At 43.2% G+C, this 16,460-nt stretch overlaps 1 protein-coding gene across 1 annotated transcript in view; it reads left to right on the top strand.

Moving 5' to 3' along the window:
* Positions 1 to 16,460, top strand: part of LOC117368592 (extracellular calcium-sensing receptor-like) — a 45,070-nt gene that overhangs the window by 5,743 nt on the left and 22,867 nt on the right. Inside the window, 3 exon segments of the mRNA XM_033962321.1 lie at positions 9,080 to 9,350; positions 9,492 to 9,667; positions 15,029 to 15,320. Coding sequence (XP_033818212.1) covers positions 9,080 to 9,350; positions 9,492 to 9,667; positions 15,029 to 15,320 — 739 coding nt within the window.

Genomic DNA, 16,460 nt, shown 5'->3' with positions numbered 1-16,460 from the left:
TAGTAGGAGCTCTCATTGAGCAAATTTAGCCCTCTTGTAAGCCTGTTTTAAAGCTTTCTCCGGGTATCCTCTATCCTGGAGTCTCTCCCAAAGAAGATTAGTTTGCCTCTTAAAATCTTCAACAGACGAGCATACTCGCCGGACATGTAAAAATTGACCTATGGGTAAATTAAAACGTAACTTAAATGGGTGGAAACTATCAAAATGCAACACCGTGCTCCGTGTGACCGGTTTTCTATAAAGAGAAGTGTGGATTTGGCCCTCATCTACATAAATGGCAATGTCCAGAAATTCTATCCATGTCTGATGACTTATCATCGTAAATTTAATATTTGGATCAACCGAGTTCAAATATTCAAAAAACTCCTGCAGTTGTTCCCTCGTATCCTGCCATATCAAAAAAAAGTCATCCAGAAACCGCTCCCAGAATAAAATTTGGGGATGCCATCTGGGACCATATATCAATCTTTCTTCAATTCTAGCCATGTATAAAGAGGCAACCGATGGTGCCAGAGTGGTCATAATATTGGAAATAATTATTCTGAATAACCCATTGGGCCATTTTCATCAAACATTCCATTGGAATACGTTGGGAGGTATGTCTACTTTGTAGTGTGTCTTGTATTACTTACAATGCCTCCACCTGTGGAATCTGGGTGTACAACGAGACAACATCCAAAGTGACCGACCATTTGTTCCGCATATTAACATCTAGTTGTCTTAATTTCATCAAAAAGTGAGAGGAATCCCTAATGAATGAGGTAATCTTTGGAACTTCATCTCACAAAAAATAATCAATAAATATTGAGAGGGTTTCAAGAATTGATTGGCATGTGTTAACTATGGGGCGACCAGGCGGGCTGCTCAACGTCTTATGTATCTTAGGGATGAAAGAAATACTTGGTATCCTCGTATTTCTTTGGAACAAAAATATAAATTCCCTTTTCGTAATTGTACAATTCTTCATATTAATGTTAAGATGCTGAAGACGGCTGCCGGTACCCACCAATGCCGGATAACCGAGATTCTACTGTATCATGTCTTAATGCTCATGTGTGTTTTCTTTGTAACAGGCCATGAGTGGGTTTTTGTTATTTTGGGTTTTTTTTTTTTTTGAAAAATGGGCTAAATATTGCAAATAGGAATAAAGATCTTCTCATTATCAGATGAGTTGGTGGACACATTTTTAGTGCACATCATTCTGATCTGGACAATTCCATTTTGGTTTCTTTGTATTTTCGATATTTCTGAATTCATTTTTTCATTTTTATAACTTAAACATAAAGTTTCCCACCAAAAGGAAAAATTAAGTCTGTCCCAATTTTTCCAGTTATTGGAAGAGACTGGAAGACCTAAATATGTATACTCTGGAGAAGAGGAGTGATAGGGGAGATATGATACATACGTTTAAATAGTTGAAAGGTATTAATATAGAACCAAATTTTTTCCAGAGAAGAGAAAATGGTAAAACTAGAGGACATAAATTGAGGTTTCAGGGAGGAAGACTCAGGAGCAATGTTAGGAAATTATTTTTCATGGAGGGGGTGACAGATGCTTGGAATGCCCTCCCGAGGGAAGTGGTGGAGAGGAAAATGGTGATGGAATTCAAAAAAGAATGGGATAAACATAGAGGATCTCTAATTAGAAAATGAAGAATGTAAATTAAAGAGCTAAGGCCGGTACTGGACAAACTTGCATGATCTGTGCCCATATGTGATGATTTGGTGTATGATTAGGCTGGGAGGGCATCAATGGGAACTCCACTAACTTGGAACAAGAGGATGTTACTGGCCAGACTTTATGGTAGATACCCTGTAAAGAGGATGGTTGAATAGGGTGGAGTGAGTTTGGACAGCAACTTCGTCATTTGGAACCTAGGACAATACCAGGTGGACTTTAAAGTCTATGACCAAGAAATATCAAAGAAGAGACAAGTTAATGTAATCATGTATTTTTAATGGGTATAAATAATGGGCAGACTGGATGGACCGTTCAGGTCTTTATCTGCCGTCATTTACTATGTTATAGCTATGTGATGCTGGGTTCTGTGTTAGGAGTCACTGCCCAGGAATAGGATCTAGGTGTCATTGTTGAGGATACGTTGAAACGCTCAGCTGAATATGCGACAGCTACTAAGAAAGCAAATTGAATGTTAGGAATTATCAGGAAAGGAATGGAAAACAAAGATGAAAATGTTATAATGCCCTTGAATCGCTCTATGGTATGGCCGCACCTTGAATACTGTGTGCAGTTCTAGTCACTGTATCTCAAAAAAAAGATACGGAGGTGTAACTTATGGAACTTTGTAAGTCTTAACTAGTTTGAAAGTGGAATTAGAAAAAGTACAGAGAAGGTTGATGAAAATGATGAAAGGGATGGGTTGACTTCGTTGGTAGCGAGACGTTCGGCTCTAGTCGGCAATAGTTGAGATAAACGAGATATGACATTCCTTTTTTGATTTTTGGTTAAATCTACATGGGTGGCAGTATTCTTCAAATATTATCATTCGTGATTCTTAAGACTCCTGAGGCAGACCTGTGGGCCGAAACATGTAGATGTCGAGCCATTGAATCATTGAGTCGTTGAATGTACCATTGTGACATTGGAGGAATAAAGATCTTCTCATTATCAGATGAGTTGGAGGACACTTTTTTAGGGCACATCATTCTGATCTGGACAATTCCATTTTGGTTTCTTTGTATTTGTGTTTGTGTTGTTTTCCCCTGGTTTGTTCTTCCTTCAGAAATATAGTGCCATAATAAACTATTTAAATTAACATGGGGTCCATTGACGAATTTTGTTAACTCTGATTAGTTGGATTATGCTTTTATTTCCTATTTGATTTGCACATCCACGGAGGTAGGGAGGGGGGGGTAATATATTTTGCTGTATTCATTGATCGATTGTAAGTGCTGTCTATGACGTTAATTGTATGTATATATTTAATGCGCTGTTCTCAAATTGAAAATTTATAAAGATTTATTAAAAAAAATAAAAAAGGTCTTCCAGTCTCTTCTCATACTTCTTTTGGTTCAAACACCTTACCATTTTCGTCGCCTTCCTCTGGACCGCTTCAAGCCTTTCTATATTCTTCACCAGATACGGCCTCCAAAACTGAACACAACACTCCAAGTGCGGCCTTACTAACGACCTATACAGGGGCATCAACACTGGTTATTCCTCTTTCTATACAGCCTAGCATCTTTCTGGCTACAGCCACCACCTTATCACACTGTTTAGACGCTTTTAGATCCTCAGACACAATCACCCCAAGGTTCCTCTCTCCGTCAGTGCTTATCAGCCTATCACCTCCCAGCACATACGGTTCCCTCAGATTTCTACCCCCCAAATGCATCACTCTGCACATCTTCGCATTGAATTTTATTTGCCAGACGTTGGACCATTCTACTAACTTTTGCAGATCCTTTCTCATGTTTTCCACTCCTTCCGGGGTGTCCACTCTGTTACAAATCTTGGTAACATCTGCAAAAAGGCTAACCTTACCTTCTAACCCTTCAGCAATGTCACTCACAATCATATTAAACAGAATTGGTCCCAGCATCAATCGCTGAGCAGGGTCGGATTTTCCTATAGGCTAACTAGGCTTCAGCCTAGGGCCTCAAGATCAAGAGGGGCCTACATTCAAATTGTTAGCAAAATTAAAATTACAATATTCTAAAAACAGTGAACATAAGGAGAAATTCTACGCATATGACGAATAAACAAACATAAAAATGTATTGGTTAAGATCAATGCTTTCGGCTCATTGGGTCTGTTCGTTTGTATATACTAGATTGCACCAAAGTATAGTTCATACGTTCACTGATTGCTATGGCAAATATTGACGTGCCTTATGCTACTAAGCTCTGGTTTGTTCTTGCATAAATAAAGTGCAGATTGGTGTAGATTGGAACAGACAAACGAACAGACCTATTGATATCCCGACGTTGTTATATTCGTGCTACTTCGATAATATGAAACACGTGTTAATGTTATTAGAAAAGATTCTTATTTTAGGATTGCGTACACGATCATTTGATTCTCGCCTTTTGAGTTCAGTAGGTTCAATACTTTAGTGAAGTGTTTATAGACTACTAGTCTTTAAGCCCATTACATTAACGGGTGCTAGAATAGATGTGTCTGTCTGTCTGTGTTTCTTTATCTCTCTCTCCTTGGCCGCTGTCTGTATCCTTCTGTCTCCCCCTCCCCCCCGAGCAAAGCTGTCTGCCTCCAGCACCCACCTCCCCCCCAAATGTCTCTCCATGGCCCTCTTCTGTCTTCCCCCCCAGAGCAAAGCTATCTGTTCCCAGCACACCTCCCCCAAAGCAGCCCCCTTTCCCTATCTCTCCATGGCCCCTTCTGTCTCCCCCCAGCACACCCCTCCCCCCCAAAGCAGCCCCCTATCCCTCTCCCTGTCTTTCCATGACCCATTCTGTCTTCCCCCCAGAGCAAAGCTGTTTGCCCCAAGCACACCCCTCCCCCCAAAGCAGCCCCCTTTCCTTCTCCCGATGACTCTCTCTCTGGCCCCTTTTCTCTGTCTGTCTTTCTGTCCCTCTCCCTGCCCCTGTGTCTTTCTTTCTTTCTGTCTCCCTCCCTCCCGCTGTCTGTCTGTCATTTTTCCCCATTTCCCTGTGCAGCAGCATTTCCATCCCATTTCCCTATGCAGCAGCAACAGCATTTCCCTCCTATCCCCCCCTTTCCTGTGTAGAAGCAGTAGCAGGATTTTCCCCCACTCCCCCTTTCCCTTCTCTTACCTTCTCTTCCCTGTTCCGTTCAACCCCTCCCCCTTCTTTTACTGCCGTTGTCAATCCGGCCTGCTCCTGACCCTCCCACCGCCGACAAACCTCGGGGCTCCAGCCGCACGGGCAGCACTTTAAACACGCTGCTTTGCGGCCTTCTACTGGTGATTTCCTCTGCCGCGTCTGTCTCCGATGATGTCATCAAAGACGCGGCAGAGGAAATCAGCAGAGAAGGGCGCGAAGCAGCGTGTTTATAGTGCTGCCTACGCCGCTGGAGCCGGGAGGCGATGGAGAGGGCAGGGGGTGCTAGCGGCCGGCAGCCGCCGCTCCGCAGGTGGAGAGCAGGGAAGGGCGCGCATGTGAACTTGTCTTGCATTGTGAGGTGTAACCGGCAGCCTCAGGGCAAGGTGTCTTGGGCCACCGGTACAAGAAAAATCTTCTTGTGAGCCGCTGCGGGCAGCACAAGGAAAATAAAATGGCGTTTAGCAAAGGACACCACCACACCAGGTAAGTTCAATTCAGAATATCTTCAGGTTTAATTCTTAAAGTAAAAATAAAAATCAAAACTTTGTCAGGATGTTTCTTATTTACAAGTCAAACTCACTGTCCATAAGGCAAATTAAATAAGTTGCCACAGTTCATAAATTCAAAGTCCATCAGCATTTAGCAAAGAAAAAACTCAAAATACACTCTTCAGAGTTATCTTAGTTCAAAATGAGTCAGTGTAATTTCCCTGGCTCCCCCAGCATCTGAGTGCTGGCCAGACAGAGTGTACCGTGTGGTGTTAAACTGCCATGCAAAATTGGCCCTCTATCCCACCACAATGACACGGGACTAACCCCTCTGTCTGGGACTGGGAACAGTTTACTTTCCCCCACCAGAGAAAGATCCAAAACTTCCCAAAAAGAAAAACACAAGTTTCAACAATACAGTCTTGCATAAAGTTCAAAAGATCATCTCTCTTCTGTTCTTCAGCTGGCTTTAAAATAGCCAACACAGTCAAGCAATCATCAAAACGAACTTTCAAGAAAACATGCAATGGTTAGTCACTTGCCTTCCACACAGCATATTTCCATAACTTCCCCAGGCAATTCAACAATGGATTCAACTTCCATATCCTGGGTCTCTTCCAGCAGCTTAGGAGACATGTCCTCTCCAGCCTCTGTCAGCTCCATGGCTTCTGGAGTTTGGCAAGCATTCAGAGCTCTCAGCCCTGAGCGCAGGAACCTGTCCTCTCCCAGTGTCTGCTGCTTCTCACTCTCAAGGTATTGAGACTTCAAGTTAAGCAGTCTGCAGCCCCGCCCCAAACCTTCAGCAGGAAGTAATTTCTTGTTAATTACCTTAGGCTTGTGTGGGGGATGGGAATCCTGCAGTTCTTCCCTCCTGCTCCCTCTACAGGTCACAGCCGGAAACTCATCCCCTGACTGCAATTGGGTTTTAAATGAAGGAGAATGTGTGTAGCCTAAATCTGAATTGTGCACTGCTCTAGGGCCATTCCTAGCAGGCACAGTCTGCTTACCACAGAGGGCAGACCCATAAACCGAGCACGCGCACTTCATATGGATCGCTTCAGCTCACGGAAAACGGACGCACGCATAGTTAGTGCACATGCGCGGCTTACCGTTTTATTATATTAGATTGAAAAATTGTTTTGTTACAATATCTTCATTTCGAGAATTCTAAGTAAGTTCTTAACATATGTTTTAATTTGCATATTTTAAAATGTATATTACGTGCTTTATTTTAAATTTTCATGATTATATCATAAATAATAAAATCCTAGAGCGCGCATGCATTGTTGAAATATCGTGAGTCCTGGTGGCGTGAGGTGTGCTTCTGTGTCACTCCTCACGGCGCCTGCGCCAGCGACTCATCAAAATTAATCAGGGGATGAGGAATCCGAATTGTACACGTGCTCCAGCTCCGGATCGGATCCCGCTGCTCCTCTCTCCCCCCCCTTTTCCCGGCTCCAGAGGGGAATCAGTCTCAGCCCCAGGTGGGGGCGCGCGCCAGTCCCCAGTCCGATCCTGCCTCCGGTTCAGGTTTTAGCCGCTCCCCGGTTACCTCGGTTCCGCTTCGGGATCGGAACCGGCTCCGGCCGCAACGGGGCGCCGACTCGGCTCCTCCCTTTCTTTTTCTCGCCCTGGGAGGAGGATCGGGGAGGGAAAGATGACAGTACAGAAACAGCTGGGCAAAGCCCAGCCCTGCAGGGAGAAAGGCAAAATGTGGATCCATCAGGACAGGGCGGCCCAGACTGGCATCGGGGGGGGGAGGGGGGTTCAGTGGAAGGGGGATGGGAGGCAGGCAGGCTGGCACCGGAGGGGGTGGGGGGTTCAATGGAAGGCAGGCAGGCAGGATGGCATCGGAGGAGGTGGGGGGGTTTAATGGAAGGCAGGCAGGCAGGATGGCATGGGGGGTGTTCAATAGAAGGGGGATGGGAGGCAGGCGGGCATCGGAGGGGGGTGAGGTGAGGAAGGACGCACATATTGATATTTATCACAGTAATGATGTATTTTATTATCTCTCATGTAATTTACAAACTTAAAAATGGGAGTTGAAAGGGCCTCATAAGTGGAATAGCCTAAGGCCTCTTTTCATCTAAATACGGCCCTGTCGCTGAAATACTCCGCTAGTCACCTTTCCCTCCTCCGAGCAAATTCCATTAACCATCACCCTCTGGCGTCTGTCCATCAACCAGCTTCTAATCCAGGTCTAAGTTCAGCCCATGGAGTTTGTTTAAGAGCCTCCTATGAGGAACCATATCAAAGGCTTTGCTGAAATCTAAGTAAATTACATCTAGCGCACATCCTTGATCCAATTCTCTGGTTACTTAGTCAAAGAATTCAATCAGATTTATTTGGCCCGATTTACCTCGTAAATCCATGTTGCCTCGGATCTTGGAATCCATTATATTCTAAGAATTTCACTATCCTTTCCTTCAGCAACATTTCCAATATTTTCCCAATAACTGAAGTGAGGCTTACTGGACTGTAGTTTCTCGCATCATCCCTTTTGTGAAGAGGGACCACATCTGCTCCTCTCCCATCTCTAAAGATTTTTTTATCAAATCTTTAAGAGGACCCACCAGAACATCTCGGACCTCCCTCAATATCCTGGGATGGATCCCGTCCGGTCCCAAAGATTTCTCCACCTTCAATTTTTCAAGTTGTTCATAAACGCTTTGTTCCGTGAACGGTGCTGTATCCATTCCATTCTCAGGTGTCTAACTTAAGATTGAAATGCGCTATGCGCCACGTTCCTCAGTACCTATGTTTTAGGCGCCATGTAAAGAATTGAGGCTGCGGTCTCCCAGATTCCAAGGTTGCAGAAATTTCGTCATGCAAATATGAGTGTGGATCACAGATCCAGGAGTAAACTAATTAGCCAATTAGGTGATATCAGTCAACAACTGTTGTTAATGAGCTCTTGGCAGTAATTGGACCTGCCCTGCACCCTATTCTATAACATGTGCATCTCCTTCATTATGCATGTAACTCCAAAGAGGGTGTGGTAGCAGAGGTGGATCGCTCTGGGTGCTGTCTTGATGGGGGCGCCAGCCTCGACTCGTCCTCTTACATTACTTCCTGGTCGCAGACTCTTGCATATACATAACCAAATTCTGAATTGGGCCAGTACTCATGCATATCCGGATGCCATCTTGGGCGGGGCTGGGGGGGGCAGAACAGGGTGTGACAGATTGGGATCTGGGCAGTTTTGGGGATGTAGCTATGGATCTGGATTTTCCTGAAGGAAAAATCTGGTAACCGTACCTTAGAGGCCCCCTATTTATGCTAGGGTTTTCTTGGCCTAGATACCGGCGCCTAAGTCCAAAACAGATGCGTACATGAAAAACACGCCCATGAACTGTCCCCTGATCATGCCTAGGCACCTACCATCCAATTAATTTTAAGACAGTTATGAGATGCTACTTGCTTGTTATTGGCGCCAATTAAAGCTCCTAGATTGGCTAGGTGTATCAATCTAGGTGCCTAACTTTACACATCTTTTACTACTATTAACGCACTACACTTGTATTCTAAATAGGACGCTCCATGCAGTGAGCCTCTTACGAAGTTCTAGCTTAGCACAGATCATTCTGGAGCTTACTTTGGGGGGCCATTTATTGAATCTAGCCCAGTATATTTTGGAGTGCAGTTGGGTGCTCACAGAACATGTTGGGGAACAAGAGGCAGAGAGTAGGTTTAAATGGCTAAAGTGCCTAAGTTTGACTTCTGCCCACATCAGCTAAACAGAAATCCAGATGTTGTCCTTTTCTTGGAAACTCCTCTTTACTGCACCTGTGTATAAAAGTCTGTTTTTCATCTCGTTGTGCCCCACAGGATTGTAATAATAGTTCCTCCTGATTACTGCTCTGAAGTGTTAGTTAGATTGTTGACCTTGGATCAAGGTCTTTCTATGGTGGTTTACATTTTGTCTGAAATCACAGAGGAAAATACCTGGTTGTTTTTCCACACAGCTTTTAAAGAGCTGGTTTTGCTTTTAAAGAGCTGTTTTTGGGACTGTGTAGAGAGTCAGACAGTATTCCTCTCACTGGGAGATGGTCACATCACCATCAATGCGTATGGATCTCACAGCCATGCCAATAGCTTGGTGACCCGAGAATGGTATTTCTGGCTCCTCTGATCAAAAAAACTACATCACCAGCACCTAAGCCTGGAAAATCTGATTCCGGGAAGCGCTATGTTGATCCTTCTCTCTTTCATGTTTCTGATTGTTGCTCATCTATTTGAGAAAGCTGTGAATCAAGCTACTGGGTTTAACCTGGAAATCAGACAAGACTTGTCCAAGTCCATGTACCATAAGGACGGAGACCTGATCCTTGGTGGAATCTTACAGATTCACATGCAAAGTAATACCCTTGGTTCTACAAACTTCAGGGAGCCTCCAGCTTCTAAGGATTGCTTTTTGTAAGTAGCTTCTTGAAGCTTAAATCAAGTTATGAGTGAAAACGTTGAACAGGGTAATAGAAACATGACATCAAATAAAGGACAAATGGTCCATCCAGTCTGCTCATCTGCAGCATCCACTATCTCCTCCTCTCCCTAAGAGGAGGAGATAGTGGATGCTCACCTTTACTGTCTATTGACAATGACAACTACAACACATATGCTGCATCAAATAAATGTTAAATTAATAAGTCAAAAAGTCAGCTTACAACATTGGCATCAGTAAGATGAATATACAGCAAATGTGCCAAGTGGAGGAGACGACCAAAAGCTAGCAAGTTTGTAGAAGTCTCAATCCACTCTGGCTTGGATACATTAAGCTTGCTTGTTTATAGAATATTACATGGCTACTTTGATTGGTGGATACATAGTCAGTCTGATTGGTTATTACACTTTCAAATTACTAATTATTTGCCATGTCAGGCAACTTTGGATCATTCCAAGGCTTTGGTGGTGTCACAAATGACTTCCCTATCTCCCATGACAGAGTGTTTTTGGTACTTTATCTAGACCAGTGGTAGGTAATTCCGGTCTTCGAGAGCCGGAGCCAGGTCAGGTTTTCAGGATATCTACAATAAATATGCATGAGATAGATTTAGGAGGCAGTGCATGCAAATCCATCTCATACATATTCATTGTGGATATCCTGACAAAACTGACATGGCTCAGGCTCTCAAGGACTGGAATTGCCTACCCCTGTCTTAGACCATCTGGACATGGGCCCCTCCCTTCTCAGTAGCCATTCTTGCTTCTGCTGTCTTGGATATTGTGGTTATCAGTTCCTTTAGCTTGTTGTGTTCTTAGGTCATATGAGTTATTTCCTACAGGGCAGATCATGTTGACCTGCTGTGGCCACCAGTGTTTTTTTCTTGGAATTTTCCACAGCAGCTGTCTGCATATTGTTCAAAGTTCATGTTGTTCATAGTTCAGGCAGTTTTTGTATCAGAGATGAAGTCTTTAGAATCCATTTTTCCTAGGTAGGCCCAATTTCTTAGTCCTGATCTCAGGGGTCTCATGAGGGGTCCTCTCTCAGATCCCACATGCCTGTCCCATGCTATCTTGAATTCAGAAACAGTCTTCGTCTCCACCACCTCTGCCAGGAGACTATTCCAGACATCTATTACCCTTTCTGTAAAGAAGTATTTTCTTACAATACTCTTGAGCCTGTCACCTCTTAACTTATATTTGTTATTTTCAATTAGATTCTGGTATAAAGGGTTCTTCTGTTGTATGATCCAAAATTTATTTTTATTCAATTTTCTATCGGTTCTCCCAGGTACTCAAGCGTTTTTCTTTATCTGTCCCAGCGGGCTCACAATCTATCTAATGTACCTGGATTACATATTGTACTCAGGCATGTTCTCTGTCCCTAGTAGGCTTACGATCCAAGCAATGAAGGTTTGAGTGACTTTCCCAGAGTCATAGTGGGAATCAAACCCAGCTCCCCAGGTCTTCAGCCTTCTGCACTGTCATCAGGTTACTCATAAGAACATCAGAATTTCCATACTGTGATAGACCAAAGGTCCCCAAGTACAGTATTCTGTTTCCAACAGTGGCCAACCCAGGTCCCAAGTACCTAGCTAGATCCCAAGTAGTAAAACTCTTCCACTCTATTCCTTAGACTTGTTTATTTACGAGGGTGGTTTGAAAAGTTTGATAAAAAAAGCAAGTTAAACAACATAGTCTCCATGGAGGACTATACACTTACAGTGAGTTTCTAGTTTTGTTGTATTGTAGGAAAAATAGCTTATGAAAAAAACCTGGGAACTCATTGGACTAAGCCTACAGCCTTCCATGGAGACCTCGTTGTTTAACTTCCTTTTTTACTAAACATTTCAAACCACCCTCGTACTGGGATTTATTAACTACTTTTCATGAAGGGATTCACCCGAGGTGTGTTCTGCAGGTACAGCTTAACAAAACGCTTACAATTTGGTTAACAGCTTAATAATAGTAAAATGATCAATTATAAGCTTAAATACAATCGAGGAGGTAAACTTGGAATTAAATTCATTTAACAGCACTATAAAACAATCATATAATAGAGATATGTTAAATGACAGCACAATACAAATGAAACAGCTCATAGAATCCAAATACAAGATTCTTGCCGTTTGGGCAATTTTAACAAAGCTATTTTGTATTTTATACTGCAGATTAAGCCATAGTAGCATTAAAAAAAAAAAGCATACCACCAATGGCACTTAATAATTTCCCAAATGCAGCCTGAGTGACAAAAAATACTAGATGATTTTGATGGGAATCAGGGAGGGACATAAGAGGTGTCAGGAACAGAGGATACTGAAAGAATTTAAGAAAGTTCTAGTGGCTCTGCTGTCTTATCTATCTAATGCTTCTCCAGAAGGAAACTCTCCTTTGGTCAATGGCTGCCGTAAATTGGAGAACTTGAGTTGACATCCAGCACTGCCTTTCGTAAGAGTGAAGTTCATCTCTGACATTCTATGCACATTGTGGCCGGGCCAGACCCCATGTAGGTGGGAAACCCCGGCTCGGATCATAGGTAAGATTTTTAGGAGCGCCTTTTATATGGTTGGTCAAAGAAAAAACCTGGAGACTGGACTTCTAGCAAAACTTCCTTGGGTTTATTAACGTACAAGCCAAAACATCACTGCATGCACATTTGTCACTGGACACAGTCATTGAGTCCACAGTATATTACATAAGTCCCGGGCACGCTGGATGTGCCTCGGCCTGTGACTGTCAAAATGCATTGAAATCATACCCCCCAAAAAAACCAGAAAAAAAAATGCTTCTGCAGCTTCTTCACTGACTCTGAAGCATCCCCTCTCAGGACTAAGAATTCTCCCAACCCAAACTGGTTTATTAATTCACAGTTGAGCACAACAGGTGTCAGCAAGCTTTCCCTATACTTTGTAGAAAAAAAAAACGTTTTTGGCTTTTATTATTTTTCCTCTTTCTCTCCTAGTCCCTCCCTTTGAAGGACGTTCACAACCTGAACCCAGGTTGTGCGGGCAAACCTCCCTTATGCTAAAGGTCTTATCGCCCACCCGAACATGCCTCTAACATCCAGAATTTTAATTCAAAGGGCACTTAAGAGAACTGAGGTTCAAAAAATTATTTTGGCATTACTTAATTAGGCACTGCTGCCATGCCTTTTCCAGCTCAAGACTCCATGTCCATGTCTTCCTCAAACATGTATTCTCCAGAGCCTTCCTCACTGAGCATTTCCCAGGCTGGCTCCAGGGGATTAGGGCTCTCTATGAAGTCCTGCACTTCTGCGGGTTCTTCCCATCCCCCTCTTTGAATAACTGCCAGCCCTCTCAAATCATTTTCCCCTTCAGGAACAATCTCCAGCCCCTCACCCCAAAATGTGTTAGGAAAGTGATTGTACTTCCCTGGAGTTAATCTCTCTCCCCGGGTGGGCTGGGTCCTGGAAACTTTCTTAGCTGGCTTCTGGCTGAAGGGAGATAGCAGCTATCGTGGTTTGCTGCTGAGCTCCTATAATCAGGAACAGGTGAGCCACCTCCTCCTCCCTGATTACTCTGCCTTCTGCCTATTTGAGGTTTGCTTGGTTGCAAGGCTCGGTGACCAGCTCCACCCACTTCTACCTGGATTCCTCTAACCTGGGGAAAGGAGTAATAGGGACTGGCATGTGGTTTCAGTGCCCTCCCTTCCTGAATTCTGAGCTGACCCCACCCCTGCTTTTCCGACATGTTATTTGGTTGTGCTACTCTGCTGCTTTTACCAGGAGAAACAGGCTTTATTTTAGAGCTTACAGCCTTAAGGGCAGTATTTCTGACTGGACCCCCAGTCTTTTTACCTGTGACAGGAGCTTTCCTGTCACAACATACAAGTAGAGATAGCGATCACTTCTGGTGACCCAAGGTGCAATTACAGAGTGAATGGTCTTCCAGAATGGTAGTTTTGAATAACATCCTTGATGTAAATTTTTGACCTTTGCAGCTGCTCCAATGTTTCTTTTTTACCATTCTCCTCATGTTATCATAGTCACCTTTTTTACAGTTAAGTGCTGTTGTATTGGATTTCCTGTGTGAACTTATTCCAAGGATTATGTTTAAATGATTTTTATTATTCCAGCAGTAAGAAGCAAATACAAACAGTAGTACCATTCAGGAAATAACATTTTCAACAATATAATCAGTTCCCCTCCCATCCCCCCCTCCCTAAGAATCCATGGCCGGTCCAACAGCTGAGAGTGGGAATAAAATCTTAAAGATTCAAAAGTCTACTGCGAGCATGCGGTGTGAGGTCCTGCCAGAAGTGCTCCCACACCTGACAAAATTTGCGACCCGGGCCAAGAATCAAGTCTCCCACCACTGTTTCCGGAATCCCCAAAAAATGTAAGTTAGATCTTCTGGATCTATTTTCAAGATCATCCAGTCTTTCTGCTTGTTTTTGAGTCAGAGCCTGCAGTTCCTGTAACGTGGTGTCATGTGCCTACTGTGTATCCTCGACGCTGGAAACCCGAGTCTCCAGCGCTGCGGTGCGGCTAGTAGTCTCCATATGTAGATTTTCAAGCTTTTGGAGCTGTTCAGAAAGTTTTTCTATGCTGGGTTGCATTGCCACTGTTACTGCTTGAGTAAGGGCCGTCAGCGCCTCCGGCACTATTTGCTGAATCGCGGCTGTGGAGGTGATCGGCGCCATTTTGTCAGCGCCGTGCTGCGGTTCGATCCTTTTTTTGGGTGCGGGTTGACATCGGCGACGCAGAAGAGGACAGAAATCTGTCCATATATTGTGCACAGCAAGCACTGCAAAGAGCTGTCTCCCGGCTTACCTCCAAAGGCTAGTAACAGGGTGCTTCAGGACTCGGGGCCCGGGAGCTCAGGCAGCCTGCTTCTGCCTTGGCTCAGTGCATCACGTGATCTCCTATTCCAAGAATTATATAAAATCTGATTCATGTTATGATCACTGTTATCAAGTGGCCCCAACACCATTACATCCCGCTCCTATTCATGCACTCCACTAAGAACTAGGTCTAGAATTGCTTCGCCTCTTATCCTGATTCCTGATCTAGCTACTCCATAAAACAGTCCTTGATTTCATCAAGGAATTTTATCTCCCTGGCATGCCCTATTACATTTACCCAGTCAATATTGGGGTAGTTGAAATCAACCAGTATTAGTGTGTTACCCAGTTTGTTAGCCTCTCTAATTTCTGATAACATTTCAGCATCTCTCCGTTCATCCTGGTCAGGTACACATGGAATATCTACCCAAACATAGCATCCTCTGGAGATCCTATGAAGAACGTCCTCATCACTTGTAAACTAATCCATGCTGAATTCTGACATCTCAATAAAATGTATCTCTGTTTCCACAGTCATGTTATCCGCTATTATCGACACCGCTTGGCTTTTCACTTCACAGTGGAAGAGGTCAATAACAATGCTGAACTCTTACCCAACATTACCCTGGGGTATCGGATCTATGACTCCTGTGCTTGGGAGCTAAGAGCCATACATGGAACCTTGAGCTTGTTGTCTGGGACACAAGTTCCAGTCCCTAATTACAGCTGTGAAGACAGAGGAGTACTGGCTGCTTTCATTGGCGATTTGACTTCAGATACAACTTACTCAATATCACAGCTTTCAAGAATCTTCCGCTACCCTCAGGTAGAACTGGTCTGTTTAGTTGGATGTGTTTAATGAGGATTGACATCAACAATCTATTTTTTTTAAATGCTGGTCAATAAAAAACATTGACCGTGAGGATAAATGGTTTCTTTAAAGAGCATGGTTTTGTTTAGTCTGGAGTTAAAAAGAGATTATGTTATTACCTTGATAATATCTTTTCCAGAAGATAATATAAGTGAGACATTCTAGACATGTGGGTTGTGTCCCAAAGGCTGTGTCATATGCAGAAGGAATCCAATCTGAATTTATTTTGTGACCCTCCTCTACTTCACTGGGAGCTGTAGCATCATCTGCAGTTAATACCCAAGTACCGAGAGCTCCAATAGAGAATGTGAATTAGAGACATCAAGGGGAAAATCACCAAAAACAACTGTTCTGTCCAAAGAAGCAACATGGAGCAGTGCAAATCAGAGGTTATAGAGCCCTACTATACCAAAATAGAAGCAACTTCCACGAGCCACATAACCAGCACCTACTTAGAAAAACAGTGTACCACAAATACTACAATGGGTACTAGATCATAAATAAACCTATTGGAAAACTGAAGAAGACAGATTAGTACAGATCCATCTCGCACAGTTAATGCTAACACAAAACCATGTCCTTCTTTGTCAAAACTCTTTAGACCAGTAGAGCTGTCACTGATGGGTAATAGCTCATTTTGACCAGCAGATGGAGACCGAGACCAAGACTTTGGTATAGTACAGTGTTTCTCAATCTCTTCAAGCCAAGAACCCCTAACCCTAACAAATACCAACTGAGTACCCCAGCCCAAGCTCCACCTCAGACCTGCCCAAATGCCGCCCCCAACTCCACCCCCCATAATAATAGTACTAATTGTAAAGGAATTATTTCCATCCATTTTTCATATATTTTAATCTTATCAATACATAATGGTAATTACAAAATTATAAAAATACAAAGCACACTGTACGCAGATAAAATGTTAATTATCATTTATATTCGGGTGTTTTTCAAAGAGGTCAAGGCAGATGACTTTAAAATATGCAATGTCATATCAGTGACAACTATAGAAAAATAGTGCAAAATATAGACAGCAGATATAAATTCTCAAAATTGATACATTTTGATCACTAAATTGAAAATAAAATAATTTTC

This window comes from Geotrypetes seraphini, chromosome 10, assembly GCF_902459505.1.
Source record: "Geotrypetes seraphini chromosome 10, aGeoSer1.1, whole genome shotgun sequence".
NCBI classification, from domain to species: domain Eukaryota; kingdom Metazoa; phylum Chordata; class Amphibia; order Gymnophiona; family Dermophiidae; genus Geotrypetes; species Geotrypetes seraphini.
Note: the sequence above shows the minus strand (reverse complement) of the source record. Positions and strands in the feature narration are given on the sequence as shown.